We start from the raw sequence: 18,545 nt of genomic DNA on the forward strand, positions 1-18,545 counted from the left end.
CCTAGTGTAAAATGCGTTTAAAGAATTTCGCTATGATCTGCGTACTGTACGGCATTTTTGCAAGCTTATTTTGCTTCGTAATCTTTGTAAATCTTTTATTTTAAGGGCACTGGCACATTAATTCATTAGGGTAGATTCTTAGTAATCCAATACCAAGGATGGAATGCTGATAAAATTATAAGTAAATCCAGTCTATGCACTTGTTTTCGTTGACAAAGGAACGATATTTTATTTCCTAGCGGGTTTTACAGTATCCCACTTAATTGTAGATGCAGAGCATGCATGCATTATATAAATCACAAATTCTCCAAAATGGGTCAATACTTCAAATTGATTTTTACACCAACTATCAGCAATATTTCATACTACAATCGTGCAAAATTTCAAATGAATTCGTCCAAAACTGATAAAATTATAGATATTCTAATATCAAAAAATTGCAAATTGCACGCCACAAAATTGTTGATACAGCCGAGTTTAATTATGATAACCGCCCAGTCTTTCACTGTAGATACAAATTTTGTTCGGGATTGCTTATTTTGCATAAGAACAGTTGTTTGAGTTGTCAATAAAAAATATTTTGTGGAAATTTTGTTTCAAAATAGTACATACATAACCACAGGTCAATCTAGAAATTCGAACAGAAAATCTTGCGGGTCATGAAAATGGGTGAAGTTATGGAAAAATTAGCGAAAAATTTGAAATTTCAAGACAACGTGTACAATATATTTCCAAAAAAGAAGAATTAAATGCCAAATCATTTTATCCATCACGACCATGGTCTAAATAGCCGTACATCGCCATGTCATGACTTATAAGAACAGTGTGGGTAGTCCTCGTCTACTCACACCAAAACTTGCGAGCGAGTCTCAAAATGACCTTTTTATTAATGTCCACTTATAAAAGAGTAGACACAGGCCGATATTCACTGAATTATCGGGAGATTTCCCAAAATAAACACCATAGATCTCAGTGGGACACCACAAGAAATCCTTAGCGTTAATAGGCCAAAACACTGAAGGTCCGCTTATGACAGGAAATATTTTTTCTTCTGGATGAGAGCAAAATTCAACTTCCTGGTTCAGATGGAGTTATCAGAATGTCGCGGAGGCAAAACCAAAGTGCAAACAATTGATTTCTGTGGGCAATTGTTAAAAATAGATATGTCAAGGAAATCTTGCCTGCGGGTTCATTTAGTATATGGTGTGAAACTTTCGAATTCTTGCCGGAATGTAATGGTTTGAGGCAGTTTCCGTTAGTGCGGGGTAGGAACCTTAAAATGTGTTGCAGACATGCTGCCAAATGAGGCTTATCTTGATTTGGTAAAAATAAATCTTTGCCGATTTGCAAAAAAATTGGACGTTGGTCACAGATTTATCTTCCAACATTACGAGTTTTAGATAAATATTACAAAAATCGTCTCAAAATGCTTCAAGGGTATTGCAATAAAGGTGTTGGGTTCGGGTTTTCAATCCCCCGACCTCAGCCCGATCGAGCATTGATGGGTACCCTGAACGCGTCATGCGGCATAACGGAAACCTATAAATCCAGCTAATGTGAAAACAATAATCACAGAAGGGTGGATGAAGATCGACCAAAGCGCCACTAAAAGATTGGTGGAGTCGATGTTCAGACGAATTCAAGCCGGTATTGCAGCTAAAAGTAGGCACATAAAATATTGAATGGGTTATTTAGCTGCATCTACAATTTTGTGGCGTGCAATTTGCAATTTTTTGACATTAGAATATCTATAATTTTATCAGTTTCGGACGAATTCATTTGAAATTTTGCACGATTGTAGTATGAAATATTGTTGATAGTTGGTGTAAAAATCAATTTGAAGTATTGACCCGTTTTGGAGAATTTATGATTTATATAATGCATGCATGCACCGCATCTACAATTAAGTGGGATACTGTATGTAACATAATTTCGAAAAACTGTGCAGTTTCCGAAGTTATAAACCTCCGAGTGAATTGCGACTATATGAACAAATCAGTAAAATTTTACATACAGAGATGAGCACAGCTAAAAAATTATCAAGTTGCCAAAGTCCATTTATTTACTCCGCAAAATTTTCCAATGTCCAGTTCAACCCAAACTTGCGATGGAATATTTCATTGAAATACTTTCAGTTTTACCAAACATTTAGTTTTGCTCCTTGTGGTGCATATCGCGGTTGACCATATTTTATCGAATTATTACTTTTCCTTGCTTTACCTAAAAGTTTAGTCGTACTCGAAAAGTTTGGTAGTTTTGCCAGCCACGCAGATTAATATGTATGTACATAGCAGTCATAATATGTATATTGCGTCAGACTGTGTATTTGTTTGTGAAAGTTGACATCGCCTGGGAAAGTTTAAGTGTGGGAATTTGACATCAAAGTTCATACATTTTTTATTAGTTAAACTCACCATATGGCATAACTACACAAACCAGGGTTTCCACGTGGCATTTACACGTGGTAATAACGGGAAAATTTAATGGGGCAAAATGAAAGTTAATTTGTACTTATTTTCAGAATCTTAGTTTGCTTGATATTTAATTAAGTTGAATTTGGTTTATATGTATGTAAGCACCAGATTGATGGGAAGTAAGGAAACTACTAAAAAATACATTTCAAATGTCAAAAATTACTTCTTATTAAAGCACACCACGCATTAGTCGCATTTTCCCCGTCCCCCAATTTTTAATCTATTTTTCAAAATAGCATCATAAAAAAAGACGAAAAAAAGAAAAAGGTATATCAAATCCCAAAAACTACTTCTTAGCATGTTAACGCACATGACCATACCTGTGCAGCTTCACTCAATTTCCGTAAATTGAAGCTTCATTCACGATGCAGGAGTGAAGGAGAGTGAAGCTGAGTGAGGGAGTTGAAAACTTTGATCGAGTGAATGAAGGTGAGTGAGGGAGGCCGAAATGAGAAATGAGTGGAATGAAGGGTGAAGGAGATGAAGATCTCTCTCACTCCTTCTCCTCCGGGGAAGAAGGGTGAAGGAATATGGGATAGATAATTAGTTTACCTACTGAAATAAGCGTCGCAATATAAACATAGTACCGTCTCATATTACCTCACGCAATTTTCACCGTGCTCCAGTCTAATCTCACGTTGCCGCAACCCAGTCTCACGTGCCCCAACCCAGTCTCACATTGCCCCAGTCGAATCTCACATTGCCCCAGTCCAGTCTCACGTTACCCCATAGATGGCGCCAAAATATTTTAATTATGATGACACGAGGGACTGAATTGAATGAAAGAAAGAGTGAGGGAAATTGACGAGTGAGGGGAATGAGTGACGTGTAAGGAATGAGGGAGTGAGAACCAGATTTGTCAGTGAGTGAAGCCTCACTCAGCCTTCCTTCACGCGAGTGAGGGGAGTGAAGGGCATTTTGTGTCGAGGTGAAAATGAGTGAAGTTGAGTGAAGTGAGATTCACTTGCACAGGTATGCACACGACATATAGGTCTCATTTTCCCCTACGCCTTATTTGTAATTTATTTTTCTATAAATAATCCCTAAAAACGAAACACTGCTCACACACTTACAAACATATTATATCCACTTCCCCATAAAAATTCCTCCCATCCATAAACTCCTCTCAAACATAATTTCTTCCCACCGCACTCAATAAACTTTCACCATCGACACCACCACTCACTTTTTCCTCGTAGACGGGATGCTTCCTCAAACAAAAATTTTCTCAACACCACAAAAATCCACTGTCTCAAATATCTTCATAAAACAATATTTATCCCTCGTAACGTGCAAAGAGTAAATAAACAGGGACAGGCACAGCACTGCCAGGAACCGTGGAAACTTGTCCACACCAAAATTTTGGGGTTTCCAATCCTCGCAATATTATTAAAGTTGAATAACACCGTCATATATTTTTAGTCTCACCCTGCCCCTATTCAAGGTCTTTAAATGCAAATTACTATAATAGCATCAATTTCATGAATTTAGAGATAAGTGAAACTTTTGAAAGAAAGTTAATTTTTAGAACTACGAAACAATCGATCTGAAAAAAACTAGCAAATTAATTTTTTATAGAATTTATTGTGAAAAAATTACAAATGAATTATTGATTTTTTTCAAATCGGTTGCTTTGTAGTAGCAAAGTTGAAAAATTAACCGAATGAAACTTAATTAACTTAATTGGTTAAATTTATCTCAAAATTCATTAAATCCATGCCATTTTACATACACATTTTCACTAAAGCAAATTGAACTGGGATAGTATGCGATTAAAGATATATGACACATCAAATCATCATCCAATGCAACCTTAAACTCCTCCTCTTCCCATATCTCACCACTCCATTTTGTCCCCACTCTTCCCCCGCCGCCCCTGCAAATATATACATGCACACAAACATAACACCACTTTTACTTACATATTTACTTACTTACCCGCATCGAAACTACTTTTCCTCAAAAACAAGAGGCAAGCGAACATCAGAGATAAAGTCTTCCATCATTCAATATAATGTTCCAAATATGTGCCAATCGATATCTTCTCGCATCTCTCGCACTGTCAAAGTTTTGGTCTCGTTCAAACAAAACTTATCGCGTTTTACATGCCAGCACACAGCGAACGAATGCCCTCATTCCCTCCAGAAGAACGAATGGACTGGTTCGTTCGTTCGTTGGTAGACATGTCAAATCAAATTGAAACCACAAACTAAATTAACAATCAGAAACACACAATGCAATCGATATGTCGTGAAATGAAGAGCGGGGTAGTTATTGTGCAAGAGAAATCAATACCCAGAGAGTCGTGCTTTCTTCAAGACTTGGCCAATATTTACAGAGAGAGAGGGGAGAGAGGACGGTAATTTGGTGTAATTGACATAATGGGGCAATAAGGTCAGGCTAACTTTTCATTAAAATTTACTTTGCATGACAACCAACCATGACTGACGGACGGATGTGTGATACCCGGGTAGAAAGGGAGAAGTAATGGTTGGATGTTGACGACTTGTATGACAAAAAAGTAAAAGTATGCAGGTTTAATTTTTAATTTGAATTAAGAGGGGTAAATATTTATTTTATCGTGAACAAGTTTATTAACCCAGCTAGATACATAGGTTTCTAGGAAGTTAAGCTAGTCCGGGGCAGTGTGAAACCTAGCGCCAAGTTCAAATGGTAACGCCACTAATTTTTATTTAAATTTCATAACTTTAATTAATTAAGCACAATTTTTGTTTTTCACAATTCAGATGTCTTCAAATGCCCCACAACTTCAAAATTAGCGGCACCAACTCTCCTTAACTGCAATTTAACCTTTCCCCTCATTTGTACCCTTATTGAACGAACCAATCCTCTCCAGTCAGTATTTAGTCCCTTCATCACAACTCTTTCTCCCATCAAGCCAAACACACTGACAGCTACGAGAGTCACCCATATGTAAAATATCGTCTGAATACTGTCACTCATTCTAACCGGGCTGACAACCGGTCTATTATCACCCTTACTTTTATCGACATTAATTCTCGTCCATTTCACCCTCTCGTTATCTCCGCCGGATGACATAACCGCATCAAAATGGGTCCTTAACTCGGCATAAATTCCAGATTCTATGATACCCTTAAACGTCTTAATTACCCCGAAATCACCCGGCGTGTTTAAACCCCAAGCGAACTGCGTGGTTGAAATTACCTCGTCACTTTGGGCGAAAGTTTTATGGTGATAATTTCTCTGTAAGTAATTCATCTCCACTTTGGTGACACTTTCCAACCCGACAAACGCTGTGCGGGCACATTGAACCAGATCTTGTTCGACGCGAAAGGAATGGGGCACGTTGGGAAGAAAGGGTGGGTCAAAGATATGGGAGGGATTTGTTAAACGGTATAAAGTGAGGTCATCGTGAGTCAAAGAGCGGGTCGAGTTTGTCCCAACAGACTGGTCTAAGAGTAGATAGCGGATCATCACAGCGCCAAAGTTGTACTGCTCCATAGCTTCCAAAATGCGGTGGGTGGTCATAAGCTGGGATATGTTGGCATCACCGTTTAAATTGGAGTACAGCTTGAAGTCGTTGGGGTATATTTGAGGGGACATGTGGTTTAAGGAGAATATGTCAAAATTTGTGGAATCCTGGCACTGAAAAATATATACAACAAGGTTTGATTTTAAAATTATTCTATGCGTTTACGCTTAAAACAGCCAAAATGTCAATCAATATAAAAAATTTCATCTGAAAATCAATCAATTAAAAAAATCTAAAATAATTATCTTAAAATTTACAACTCAATTCTACATAGTTAAGCAAACTAATTTAAATCAGAGGTCGACAAATTTTGCGGACGTCGTTTTTCTGACATTTCTGCGGCATCGGTGGCCACCTCAGATGGCATTTAAACGCAATCAATTTAATTAATTAAAGTTAGCATTTAGAAATCGAAATTAGGAAATAAAGTTGACTAATGATGGCATTAATACGTATCAAATCAATTTCCTATGTACCTGTTCCACTCTCGGAATGCATTGATATTCTCGACTCGTCAAATTCCTAAAATATTTCGACGATTCTCCCGGAATTGGTGCCACCACGCCGGTGATTGCCAACCCCTTGTACCCATTCGTTATCACGACAGTCATCAGTGACCAGATTACAAACACAATTCTAAACCCGGTATCATTCCAGATTAAGTTCGAAATTTCAAACGAATGCTCAACCATGTTCGAAATTAGTAAAAGTATCCAACCAAAATTCGGTAATTTCGCAAGTGCTCCATAAATTGTAAATCCCACCCCCAAAACGATCAATGTTAGACCAATCACGATCCACAATTCTGTCTGAAACGGGTCCAGATATGGTTGAAATGTGAGGGCGGGTTGACGAAAGCACGTGATGAAATTGTACCCCTCGGACTTCGTCAATATTGCCTCACCAATCGACGAGGTGTACCATTCTCGTAAAAATAGCACGTTCACGTCCTGTTCGACATGCCAACTTCCCACAATATGGGGTAAGTAGCGACCATATATCGAGCCTGGCGCGAAGGTTGAATTTGTTTGGCACATAGCAGCCTGAATTATCAGCATTACGAACAAATGATGGATCTTCCTCCCCTGTACGGTTTTCCTTAAGTGAGGATTAAGAGCGTGGGCACAATGAAGCATGTCGGAATATGTGGCAATCATCGGTAAGGGAAGGGTATCGTCGCGGGCCGTAATTTCCCAAAATCGGTAACGGAAATTTGCGTGAAACTCTCGGAAATCTTGCAACGTTTCCGTTTGATATAGTGGGACTAATAAGTAGGCCATATTCTCATTAATAGTAACACTCGGAGAATCATAATCTGTGGAAATATTAGGGGAAATTTCCTCATTCCCGCTTAATTTGAGGCGAAGTGCGAATCTGTTTTCTGCATGGGTTTGACATGTTTGAGTATCAGCGAGATTTGGTGTATCACGTTGTGTCACATTTTGAAAGACAATACTGCAGGTAGAAAAAAATTCTGATAAATTAATAATCTCGGAATCTACAACGAAAAACAACGAAAATTTACTCGCATTCATAGCACGATAAATACTAATTATTTAACATGTTTGTATGCTTCCTCCAGAGTGACCGGTATAGAATTGTTGTAAACAGTTATTACAAACAGTTAAGGACTTACATTGAGGATATTCACAAACGACTTCGTGCCTTTTATATATTTTACGAAAAAGAACAAAAGGGGCAAACTTCACAAAAATCGTACATTTACTAATGTGATTTTTGATGACAACATGTCATAACAGTCATAAATTATTTTACGATACGAAGAATGCTAAGGATACGAAGGATTAATGCGTACCCTCATTGACAGTGAAACCCAAAGCACGGAAAGTAAATAATCTCAATTTTGCAATCCCTTTAACCTAATGGCCATCGTAGCGAAGGTAATTATCGTGATTTTAATATGGCTGACGATTTCCATCAGCTATCGCCGGTAAAAAAGGTCATATTTTATTTTCTGCTGTTTTATCTCAAAAACCTGCTCAGCGGGTCCGAACTATTCGATTTAGACAGTTTTTAAAATTTCCACGTCCTCCTCCGTCTAATGGTATGGGGGAAAGCACTGCCTTTTCGACAAAACTTGACAACTTTCTCCCTCGATTGTGAAGCAACCAGTAGGCCCACAGCGGTCAAACTTCGCATGGACAATCCCCGGGGTATGCTTTTGGGTCATCCTGAAGCGCTAGGCCCTACCCTTACCCCATGACCTGAAAATGACACGAGGTCAACTTACAAATTTAGCTCATCCATCACCATTTTTTAAATAGCTCGCATTTCAACAATCCCCGATAGATGTTCTTCATATTTGATAAAAACTGATCAGACTGACTTGTACTATCAGATTCATTAAGGATTTTTAAATTTTTCCAAGGTCAACAAGTTTTTCGCACAAACGAAAAAGGTCACCAGGCAAAGTCTCACATAACCCCATAAGTGGGGTATCGTTGGAAAGGTCTTGGTGGGAGGATTCAGAATATATATACTTTATGGGGTCTGGGACCACCCCCAGATTTTATAGAGACCGATGAGTATCATTGAGTTTTAGTTTTCCGTGCATGCAGACGTTTACACAGGAGCAGATTGAGAGTTAACATTGCGGTAGATTGAGGAAAACTCGATATTGCTCATCGGTCTCTATAAAATCTGGGGGTGGTCCCAGACCCCATAAAGTATATATATTCTGAATCCTCCCACCAAGACCTTTCCAACGATACCCCACTTATGGGGTTATTGAGACTTTGCCTGGTGACCTTTTTCGTTTGTGCGAAAAACTTGTTGACCTTGGAAAAATTTAAAAATCCTTAACGAATCTGATAGTACAAGTCAGTCTGATCAGTTTTTATCAAATATGAAGAAAATCTATCGGGGATTGTTGAAATGCGAGCTATTTAAAAAATGGTGATGGATGAGCCAACTTTGTAACTTGACCTCATGTCATTTTGAGGTCAAGGAGTACGGGTAGGGCCTAGCGCTTCAGGATGACCCAAAAGCATACCCCGGGGATTGTCCATGCGAAGTTTGACCGCTGTGGGCCTACTGGTTGCTTCACAATCGAGGGAGAAAGTTGTCAAGTTTTGTCGAAAAAGGCAGTGCTTTCCCCCATACCATTAGACGGAGGAGGACGTGGAAATTTTAAAAACTGTCTAAATCGAATAGTTCGGACCCGCTGAGCAGGTTTTTTGAGATAAAACAGCAGAAAATAAAATATGACCTTTTTTACCGGCGATAGCTGATGGAAATCGTCGGCTGTGGTTTCGCGAAGTGTCAGAGTTGCATAACTTGAGCTGTTACGTGTGCATACATTCCTTGTTTCGCACACAACCTTTGTTGAGTGTTTCTCCCCGGTTGCATTGATTACGAAAGTGCTGAGCAGCGAAGGAAAGTGTATACTTAATTCAATGTCATTCAATCCGGAGGAAAGTTTCATCACAGCTAAACCGCAGATTTTAACAGATTTTATAAGCTGCTTCACTCTTAGAAATTCAGTACAAAATAATACCAAGCGGTATTGATATACCTATGTATGACTCCACCAAAGTGGTATTGATTCGTATAGTATAGTGTAGTATAGTAATAGTTTAGCATTCAAGTTTTAGCATATCGGTAGCAAATTTTAAAGGACTGGTGTAATTTTAATTCCAAGCGGTAGCAACTTTAACACCGAGAAATCAATATCTGCGTGACTATACCGGATTTCTAACAGTGTACATACATATGTATACCATACATACATGCATATAGTATGTAGGTACGTATTCACTATATCACGATGAGTTGTGGTCGTTAGCAACGAATTTTCATTCTTTGCTAACGAATGAATTCTTTCGTGAATTTGCAAACAAAAATTTAAAATGGGTTAAGAATTATTTGCTAACTTCTGCATCTCGCAAAAAATTACAACTTTCCCAAAAATATGTTACCCATTTGCATTGAATTTTTAATTTAATTTTCTCCAATCTTACCATTGTTCCTCTGTCTTCATTACAAACATTACACGGACAAGGTCTAACCAAATTACGGAGGATGAATATGCTAAAAGAGATTGCAAAGAGGTATCAAAACCTAAATGATCTGGGGGAAATACGACCACGACGAAGTATTCCAATCCAGGATGTGATATCCCATGAGCTTTCCGGAACCCGTAGAATTCACCCACGTTGGAAAAATGTGTTACTTCTTCGCCATACACGGTGGCCACAATTAGGAGGAGACAGTACTCAGGTAATTTTAGTCTTTCGATAGAAAAGTATTGTTTGCTTCCCAGAAGAAAGTTTTCTCCTGACTCAGATTCCGTTCCGTTTAACAAGGATATCTTTCGTTTCACGGTGTACGGATTAGTTGGGAAGAAGTCGACAGGTCCCAAAGTCAAGTGGACGTGACAAGGGGAGAAATTTGAGATAAGACTGGTCAGTTCGACACGGATTTTACAACAAAGTGCTTTTGTAAGAAAAAATAGGATCAGGACACCGAGTTTTATATAACGTGTCATTGTGTTAGAGATTAACTAAACACATAAATGTGCACACAATTATATGTGCACTCTTAAGAAACGGGTGTTATCTGTAAATCATCGAGTACATACATATGCGACTCTATAGAATTTTTTGCGCTGTATGCAATTAGCAAACTCTACTACTAAAACTAAGAATTTGGCAATTTGAATATGTATCAGGAGACTTGATTTGACTTTTATTCGCGAGGTTTCCATGGCTACCAAGCCTCTAAAATGGTGTACCAACATAAATATTGTAACGATTCAAAACAAATTACTGTAATGGAGTACCTATTATTGAAATGGTCAAGTTAGTGGAAGATGGATTTGGTGCTGCTTGTCAAAGAAGGCACGCTATGTCCAGATGTTTCTGTTACCAGGGTTCTAAAAGTGTTTCAAACAGTTGTGTTCATTTATGTACATGGGAGCAGAGTTCGATTCGGATGAAACCATGAAGCACAAAATTTAATGAATTTTCAGGAACAATAAACTCAGCAAAGTCGTTGTCTTTTGTTTCGACCGGGTTATGATCTCTTCAAGCATATTTTAATTTGAAACAGATCGATCGATCTATTAAGCATAATAAATGGAATTTTATTAATTTTGCACATATGTAGTTCACAAAAGTCATGTCATTCGTCCTCACTTTTTCGAGCGGTTGGTCCCTCGATCTACGTAATTTTTTTATGGTCGTAACGCATTTGTGTCCCTTTCGACTCAAAAAACACCTTTCCGTATGTCAACACGTATGTACATATAATGCGCACTTGTACATATGTATGTACCCGCATAAATATTTGGGTTATTTTTAATCCACCAGACTTTTAATTGAAATCACATAACTAAATATATTGAAATCGCATAACTTGAATTTCCAGTGCTTTAATTCAATTTAAAAACTGTAAAATTGAAATCTGCCAGACTTTTCTGAATCATACATTTTATTCAATTTCGAAGATTTGCCTTTAGAAATTTTAGGAAAACATGAGCTATTTCTTTGAATTTCTGTATAAAAAAATTATCAACAAGTAGGCGGCCTACCGGCCTTGGCAGGGCAGACCCTGAAGGCTCAATATCCCAACAGGAACGGTCACGGCTTCCTCTCTCTACGTTGAAACCATTCCAAATTATTGCAATTCCTAGACCGTAGGAAACAACGGTTTCCAGCACCCCTTCTCACTTTTAAAGGAACTAGTTTCCGGTTAATACTCCAGTTAACCTACATAGTTTGTTTAAAGTTGAAACGAGGTCATATGTCGGTGTAGAGCATTATTTTTGAATCTAACGAGACGAAGTCCCTGTCCAACAATGCTCATATGCTTGAGGCTTACCATTATGTAGCTCACCAGTGGACTCGTTTTCTAAAAGTGTTTTCATTTCTCATTGATTGATTTAACTATGCACATTATTTGTGCTTGGGAATCCTGGAGCTTAGGCCCCATACTTTTGGTTAACAAATTTTGTTTCGAACACTCTTAGAAATCCAATATCCAAATAAAAGCAAATATTCATTACCAGGCTATCATAAATGTATGATTCTACCAAAGTGGTGTTGATAAGTAATACGGTGTAACACATAACAGTTCGTTATTAAAGTTTTACAATGTCGGTAGGAAATTATCACAGACCGGTATGATTTTAATACCAAGCGGTAGCAACTTTATAATACCCAGAAATCAATACCAGCCCGAGTATACCAGATTTCTGACAGTGAAGTGGTTGCAAAATTCCTTGGTGTCTCCGATTTCTACTACTGTGCACTTCTAGATTATGATTGTATGGTTTACCATTGATTAGAAGAGCAAGGGATACCTGAACAGTAACTATTTTGATGGATTTTTACATATAAATGAATTCATAAGTTATGAAATTCCGTGTCTGATGGATTCAGTTATAGAGGTTGTTTTAAGGCATATAAAGTACTGGAAATTCAAGTTATGGAATTTCAATATATTTAGTTATGTGATTTCAATTAAAAGTCTGGCCCATTAAATGAGACCCTAAATATTTAGGTATTTCATCACTGTTATTACTAAGCTTGGACAAAGGCAAACGTGAGACCTCGCACGCAACGATGGACTTGAATACGAAAAACTTTTAATTACTCGACTTTTCACTTAAATAATTCACCTACATAATAACTTTTACATACGTGAATAATGAAATATCTGAAACAAATAGCTATTTATTTTTAGTCTGAAAAAACATACTTCTCCGTGCTATTTACAATCTCTATTCCTAAAACACCAAATGCGATAAGAAGGCCGGCCAATAAGATCATAAAACCCGACAATACATCCTCCATCCCGAGATCTTCTCGATAGCTTGGCTTCACATCGGATGGACAGTTGTCGCTCCTCAGCATATTTTTGGACTTCATGTGTTTAATCAAGAGCCCAGTTTCACGAATTTTGGAAATGCTATAGAATTAAAAGATGATTATTCTCTGAAAAATGCATAACATATTTTAATTATTTACATACCTCCGATTAAGCACGTTTTTCAACTCGGATTGATTCTTCGCCACGTAAAATGAGGTCGATATGGCGACATTGGATATTAAGAATCTCGTCGACGAGACGGCGTGACACACTTGATCATCATTTTTACTAAATTTTATCGTCTCTTTCAACCGTGTGTACAAAAATGTCCCTCCAGCAGAATTGAAACTAATGTCGATATGGGAATGTTTCAATGTGAAGATTGATGTTAATGATTCGGCGAATTCATCATCAGATTGAAATGTTGTCAGTGGCAATGTCTACAAATTTCACACCGTAAACTAATTAGTTAATACATTTTTTAATTACTTATTACTCGGCGTAATCACGACAATGTCTTATTTGCATCGTGACTCATTGCTATGCAAAAATATATATATTTCCATTTGCTTGGTAAATTTATAAAAAAATCTCTAAAAAAGAGATTTCTTGTTACTGCAAAATTGCTATAGTAAAATTTCTTTTACAAAATTTCGTCTGCAAAATTGCTTTTGCTATAGCAAACATTTTTTTAATATATCAATTCCTCCAAACTTGACAAAGTTATGTAGACATATGTATGTATGCTCAGTTTGCGAGATTTCTAAAATATACGAACGTTACAATGAGTACGCCCATTGTAAAATATTTTGATTACCTCTGGAAAATAAGTCCGCGCGTATGGGTATCCAAAAAATGTGTAGCCATGATCCACCAAGTCGTGAAATGTTTTAATTGGATATACCGGTTGAATTAAGAACGTTATAAGATTCGCAGAATATAAAATGAAGACAAATACGGAAAGGTAGCTTCCACATAGAAATATCCTACCAAAATTTTCCCTGGTTGGCCAACAGTATCCTGGAGAAAATTTTAAAGTATTTTACTTATATGTATTTGTGTAAATATTTAGTTATATATTGGGGGTATTCATAACGAGTTCGCATGTTCGCATCTGAAGATATTTAATTTGCAAATTTAAAATTGGGAATAAATTATCAAGCCAAAATTTTTTGCGAACTTGTGAACTTTCTTCTTTGCAAACATTTCTAAAAGTATAAACTCGTAATGAATATCCCCATTATTTCGTTTTACAGTCAACGAGTCTAGCTCTTTTCATGTGACGGTCAGTCTAATTCAAGTGCCGGGGGATTGGAACTTAGTACCTGGGTAACGTCACCCAAAAGTTCCGATACCCTGGACTTTTTAGTTATGCAAGTTACAGGGAAACGGAACCCACTTGTCGCAGGATTTAGCGGGCCTCGATTCCCCGGTACCCTCTTACACAAAAGTTACGATTCCCCGGAACCCAAGATTTTTCTTCCATTTTTCCTAAAGTGGATAAATTTCCGCAGAAAATTTGAGTTATCTCAAATTAACCTCCCACAAATGAAGAACATTGGATAAAAAAATTAGAATTTTTTATAGTGGCGTTTTTCCTAAAATCACAAATATCTGACAAATTTGAGGAGCGGCAAGCTTAAAAAGGTACGGGGAATCGTCACCCAACAATTATTTTCTGGGAAAAATACAGTTATTTTCAGGGGAAAATAATTGTAACATAAAAATAACGTAGTAATTGTAACAATAACTGCAAAATAACTGTATTTTTCCTAGAAAATAATTGTTGGGTGACGATTTCCCGTACCTTTTTAAGCTTGCCGCTCCTCAAATTTGTCAGATATTTGTGATTTTAGGAAAAACGCCACTATAAAAAATTCTAATTTTTTTATCCAATGTTCTTCATTTGTGGGAGGTTAATTTGAGATAACTCAAATTTTCTGCGGAAATTTATCCACTTTAGGAAAAATGGAAGAAAAATCTTGGGTTCCGGGGAATCGTAACTTTTGTGTAAGAGGGTACCGGGGAATCGAGGCCCGCTAAATCCTGCGACAAGTGGGTTCCGTTTCCCTGTAACTTGCATAACTAAAAAGTCCAGGGTATCGGAACTTTTGGGTGACGTTACCCAGGTACTAAGTTCCAATCCCCCGGCACTTGAACCAGACTGACGGTAGAAAATAGGATTTCAGCATGAATTTTTTTAGTATGAAACGGATTTTGAGAGAATTATATACCTCACCTGACTGTGCGACTAGAGAGATCGTGTTGAACGCCGTGTCGAACAAATTTTTAAACGCGCTTAATAAAGTTTTCGAAACGTTCAATCTTCTTGAAACAAGACAAATTAAAAACAATAATACTCCCGAACATAAGAATGCTGGCCATTGGAAACAATCCACAAAAATATTTCGCACAATGTGCGACTCCGGCTGGACAAAGAGAGCGACTAAACTGAAAACAATAATTTCAAATATTTAGGATTATTCACCTCATTTCTTGTTAAATAAATTCACCTATCCGTAAATATGGGTGTTAATGGTGATGAAATTCGAACTCTGGGCTGAGTTACGAAAAAATAGCCAATTCCCACATCAGCATCTCCATCACGTAAAACTTTTCCTATTCCGTTTTGAAAATATGCAGGACTTGAAGGATCCTGATTTCTCAGGGTCAACAGCGTAACTCTGAAATTCATTAATGATTACCTATATATATATTTAATTTATTTAGTTTCACGTATAATAAACATTTTTCCCATGTATGTGTATAGACTTAACGTTATTAAATACACGGATTACAAAAATGCATAACAAATAGAACCGTATTTACAATGTTTAACAAAGAAGTTAGGGCAATTCACGTCACGTCACGTCTTCTATTGCGAGACGTGGACGCGTACAAATCACTCAAAAGCTTCAGAAATTTTCTAAGGGATTTCCATATTATGAAAACTTATTATAAAGCATTGTAAATACATTTGTATATACCTGAAATTAACGTGATGCTGCAAGTCTCTAATAATGCATTCTACAATTCCTTGACCTGTTAAAACTCCAGTTTTTTCATCAACGACTCCACTCACCGATTCAATTTCCTGCATTCATAAATTAAAATATCTTAAAAAGTGCTATTTAAAACTAAAAAGTAAGTATTTCAGGCTAAAAAATAAATAACATGTTTGGAAAGTAACCGTACATTGGTAACTAATCTGAGCACGGTGCCATTCAGATTTTCCATTTTATGTATTCTATGTATCGTGCGGAATCGCAAATAAAACTGGACACAGTTTGCTCAATATTTACTCAATAATAATAAATAAAATGCTTCGGGAAATATTTACTATCAAGGTCAACCTGATCTAACCCAATTGAAAATAGTGTCGCCGTGGAAGGATTTGTTTGTCAAGGTCATGTCAATTATCCTAATATGACATTTGAACCGAGAATGTCGTTAACGCCTCATTTACATGGTAATGATCTTATTTGCAATTGCACATGCATACATACATACATAAACATAATAATGCACCATTACTACATGATTTGTGTATTAACAAGTCGTTAGCATTTACTTTCAACGTGTCACAGAAGAAGTTGTATTAAGATAATAAACGTGATATGGAATTGTTATGTCCCTTGCTATTCAGAGCTTGATAAAGAATACGGTCTTAGGTTTGATTATGTACTTCTGCAATTTTCCATCCCCTTAAATTTGGCATGTTAGACAACAAATACGGAAATGCTTGGATCAGCAAATGTACATATTTATATATATATATGTATACACTGTATATATACAAATATATGTATATAACAGTGTCATAATTTGCACACAGTGTGCAGGAAAAGTCGCTCATTTTTTCATCAATCGATATTTTATATTTGCAAAGATAAAATGGTGGTTAATAGTTTTTTCTGATTCTAATTACGAAAAATTCGCAGCTTTAAGGACAATAAAAAAACAACTTCCTTTCATTGAAATTGTATATGCGATGGTCTGATCCAAAAACCCTTTTAAATCGGATTAAGTAATTAATCTCTCCACTTATTTAAAGTGCCCCGCGAGCTGTAGGACGCAACAAGCTTCTAGATTTAGAGGATCCGTTGCTAAGATATTTTTTGTCTCACCTTAGAAAAAGTTGGTACTACTTCATCCTCATTTGCATTGACAAATGCAATACATATTATGCAAATAGAATTGCTGGTACGGATTTTCCTTCTACAAGATAGTTCAGTGATTGACAAATTACGACAATTAGCAAGTTATCTTTAAATTAACAAATTTCCTTATCAATTTTACACCCCCGCGATAAGCAGAAACAACATACATGGAAAGTCACTTTTATAATTCAGTCTCAATCACCATCTTACCACTAAAAGTTCTAAGCTGGATTTTTTTCAATTAAATTTGTATATCTAAAATCAAGCCGAATTAAAATCTTAACAATATGGATTCCGCTTTGTTGCCGGGTCAACTTTTCAACATATCCGTAACTTACATGGCTCCATTGATAACCGCGATTACAAGCATACTTTCAGCAACCAACGTAATGGAGGACATCGTTGCAAGTCATGACAAGAGTATGGCGACAGAAGTGGAAATATTCGATTTTGTCGTGGGTAAGCAAAAGACTTGAAAGTGAAATCGTAGAAGAACCCTAAAAACCTTGGAAGGATATTGTGGGAAGTCAATTCAAGTCAATAAATTTATGATCGATGGCATATAATTATAGTTTTTTTTAATTTTTGTCACATCTCACTCTTGGCAAACCTAATAAATTAAAAATTTTGGTAGCTGCGTAATCAATCAGATGTATAAAGTTGATTATAAGATTTTAATACGTAAATGGTTATGAACTTTGGGTCCATATACAATTATCTTATTTAATTGTAGTTGGATCAGGCTCGGCCGGGGGTGTAATTGCTAATCGTTTATCCGAAAGTGGGAAGCTTCGAGGTAGATAAGCACTTATTTGTTAAATATTTGAATTTAAGGCTTACCCTCAAGCTCGGAGGAGTGAGTTGGGTTTGGGGCAATATCCCAGTTTCAACCTTCTCTCTCGCTTTGCGTAATGCCTTGTAGTGCCTATCTCGAAACTTCGCATCGACCCTGTGGGGGGGAGGAGACGACCTCAGGGTTCATAATAGTGGAATATGTTGCTTTCGTCTTTCTGCGTCTGATGGTATTTTTTCAAATTTTTTGGACTCGTGCGAAGGGCTGCAAATGGTTTACCATCAAGTAATGTAATCCTATGTAGACTGGTAAACCATTTGCAGCCCTTCGGGCGAGTCCAAAAAATTTGAAAAAAATACCATCAGACGCAGAAAGACGAGTGCAACATATTCCACTATTATGAACCCTGAGGATGTCTCCTCCCCCCCACAGGGTCGATGCGAAGTTTCGAGATAGGCACTACAAGGCATTACGCAAAGCGAGAGAGAAGGTTGAAACTGGGATATTGCCCCAAACCCAACTCACTCCTCCGAGCTTGAGGGTAAGCCTTAAGAAATATATTTGCAAATTTCAATATCATCTTGTATGCTGCGTTTTTAATTAGTTGCTTTACTTGAGGCTGGAGGTGATCCCTCACAACTTAACAGCATTCCTTATTTTATGGCGCATAATTTAAATCAACCTGAAACGGATTGGATGTATAAGACCGAACCGCAGAAGAATTCGTGTCTGGCTTTAAAAGATAACCTAAATACGCCATATTTTTAAGTCCG

The 18,545-nt window shown here is 37.0% G+C and overlaps 1 protein-coding gene across 1 annotated transcript; it reads left to right on the forward strand.

Annotated features, from left to right (window-relative positions):
* The first annotated feature begins 17,220 nt into the window (after positions 1-17,220).
* Positions 17,221-18,543, forward strand: LOC118438210 (glucose dehydrogenase [FAD, quinone]-like). The gene is made up of 3 exons (XM_035858086.1): positions 17,221-17,438; positions 17,713-17,775; positions 18,377-18,543. Exons 1-3 carry the CDS (start codon positions 17,267-17,269, stop codon positions 18,538-18,540), a joined length of 399 nt encoding a protein of 132 aa, XP_035713979.1. The 5' UTR covers positions 17,221-17,266; the 3' UTR covers positions 18,541-18,543.
* The last annotated feature ends 2 nt before the right edge of the window (positions 18,544-18,545 follow it).

The sequence above is a fragment of the Folsomia candida genome, unplaced genomic scaffold (genome assembly GCF_002217175.1).
Source record: "Folsomia candida strain VU population unplaced genomic scaffold, ASM221717v1 Fcan01_Sc019, whole genome shotgun sequence".
NCBI classification, from domain to species: domain Eukaryota; kingdom Metazoa; phylum Arthropoda; class Collembola; order Entomobryomorpha; family Isotomidae; genus Folsomia; species Folsomia candida.

Coding starts and splice junctions, on each gene's coding strand:
- LOC118438210 (XM_035858086.1), top strand. CDS start 17,267: ATGGATTCCGCTTTGTTGCCGGGTCAACTTTTCAACATATCCGTAACT. Junction 17,439..17,712: donor AATATTCGATTTTGTCGTGG/GTAAGCAAAAGA, acceptor ATTTAATTGTAG/TTGGATCAGGCTCGGCCGGG. Junction 17,776..18,376: donor CGAAAGTGGGAAGCTTCGAG/GTAGATAAGCAC, acceptor GTTTTTAATTAG/TTGCTTTACTTGAGGCTGGA.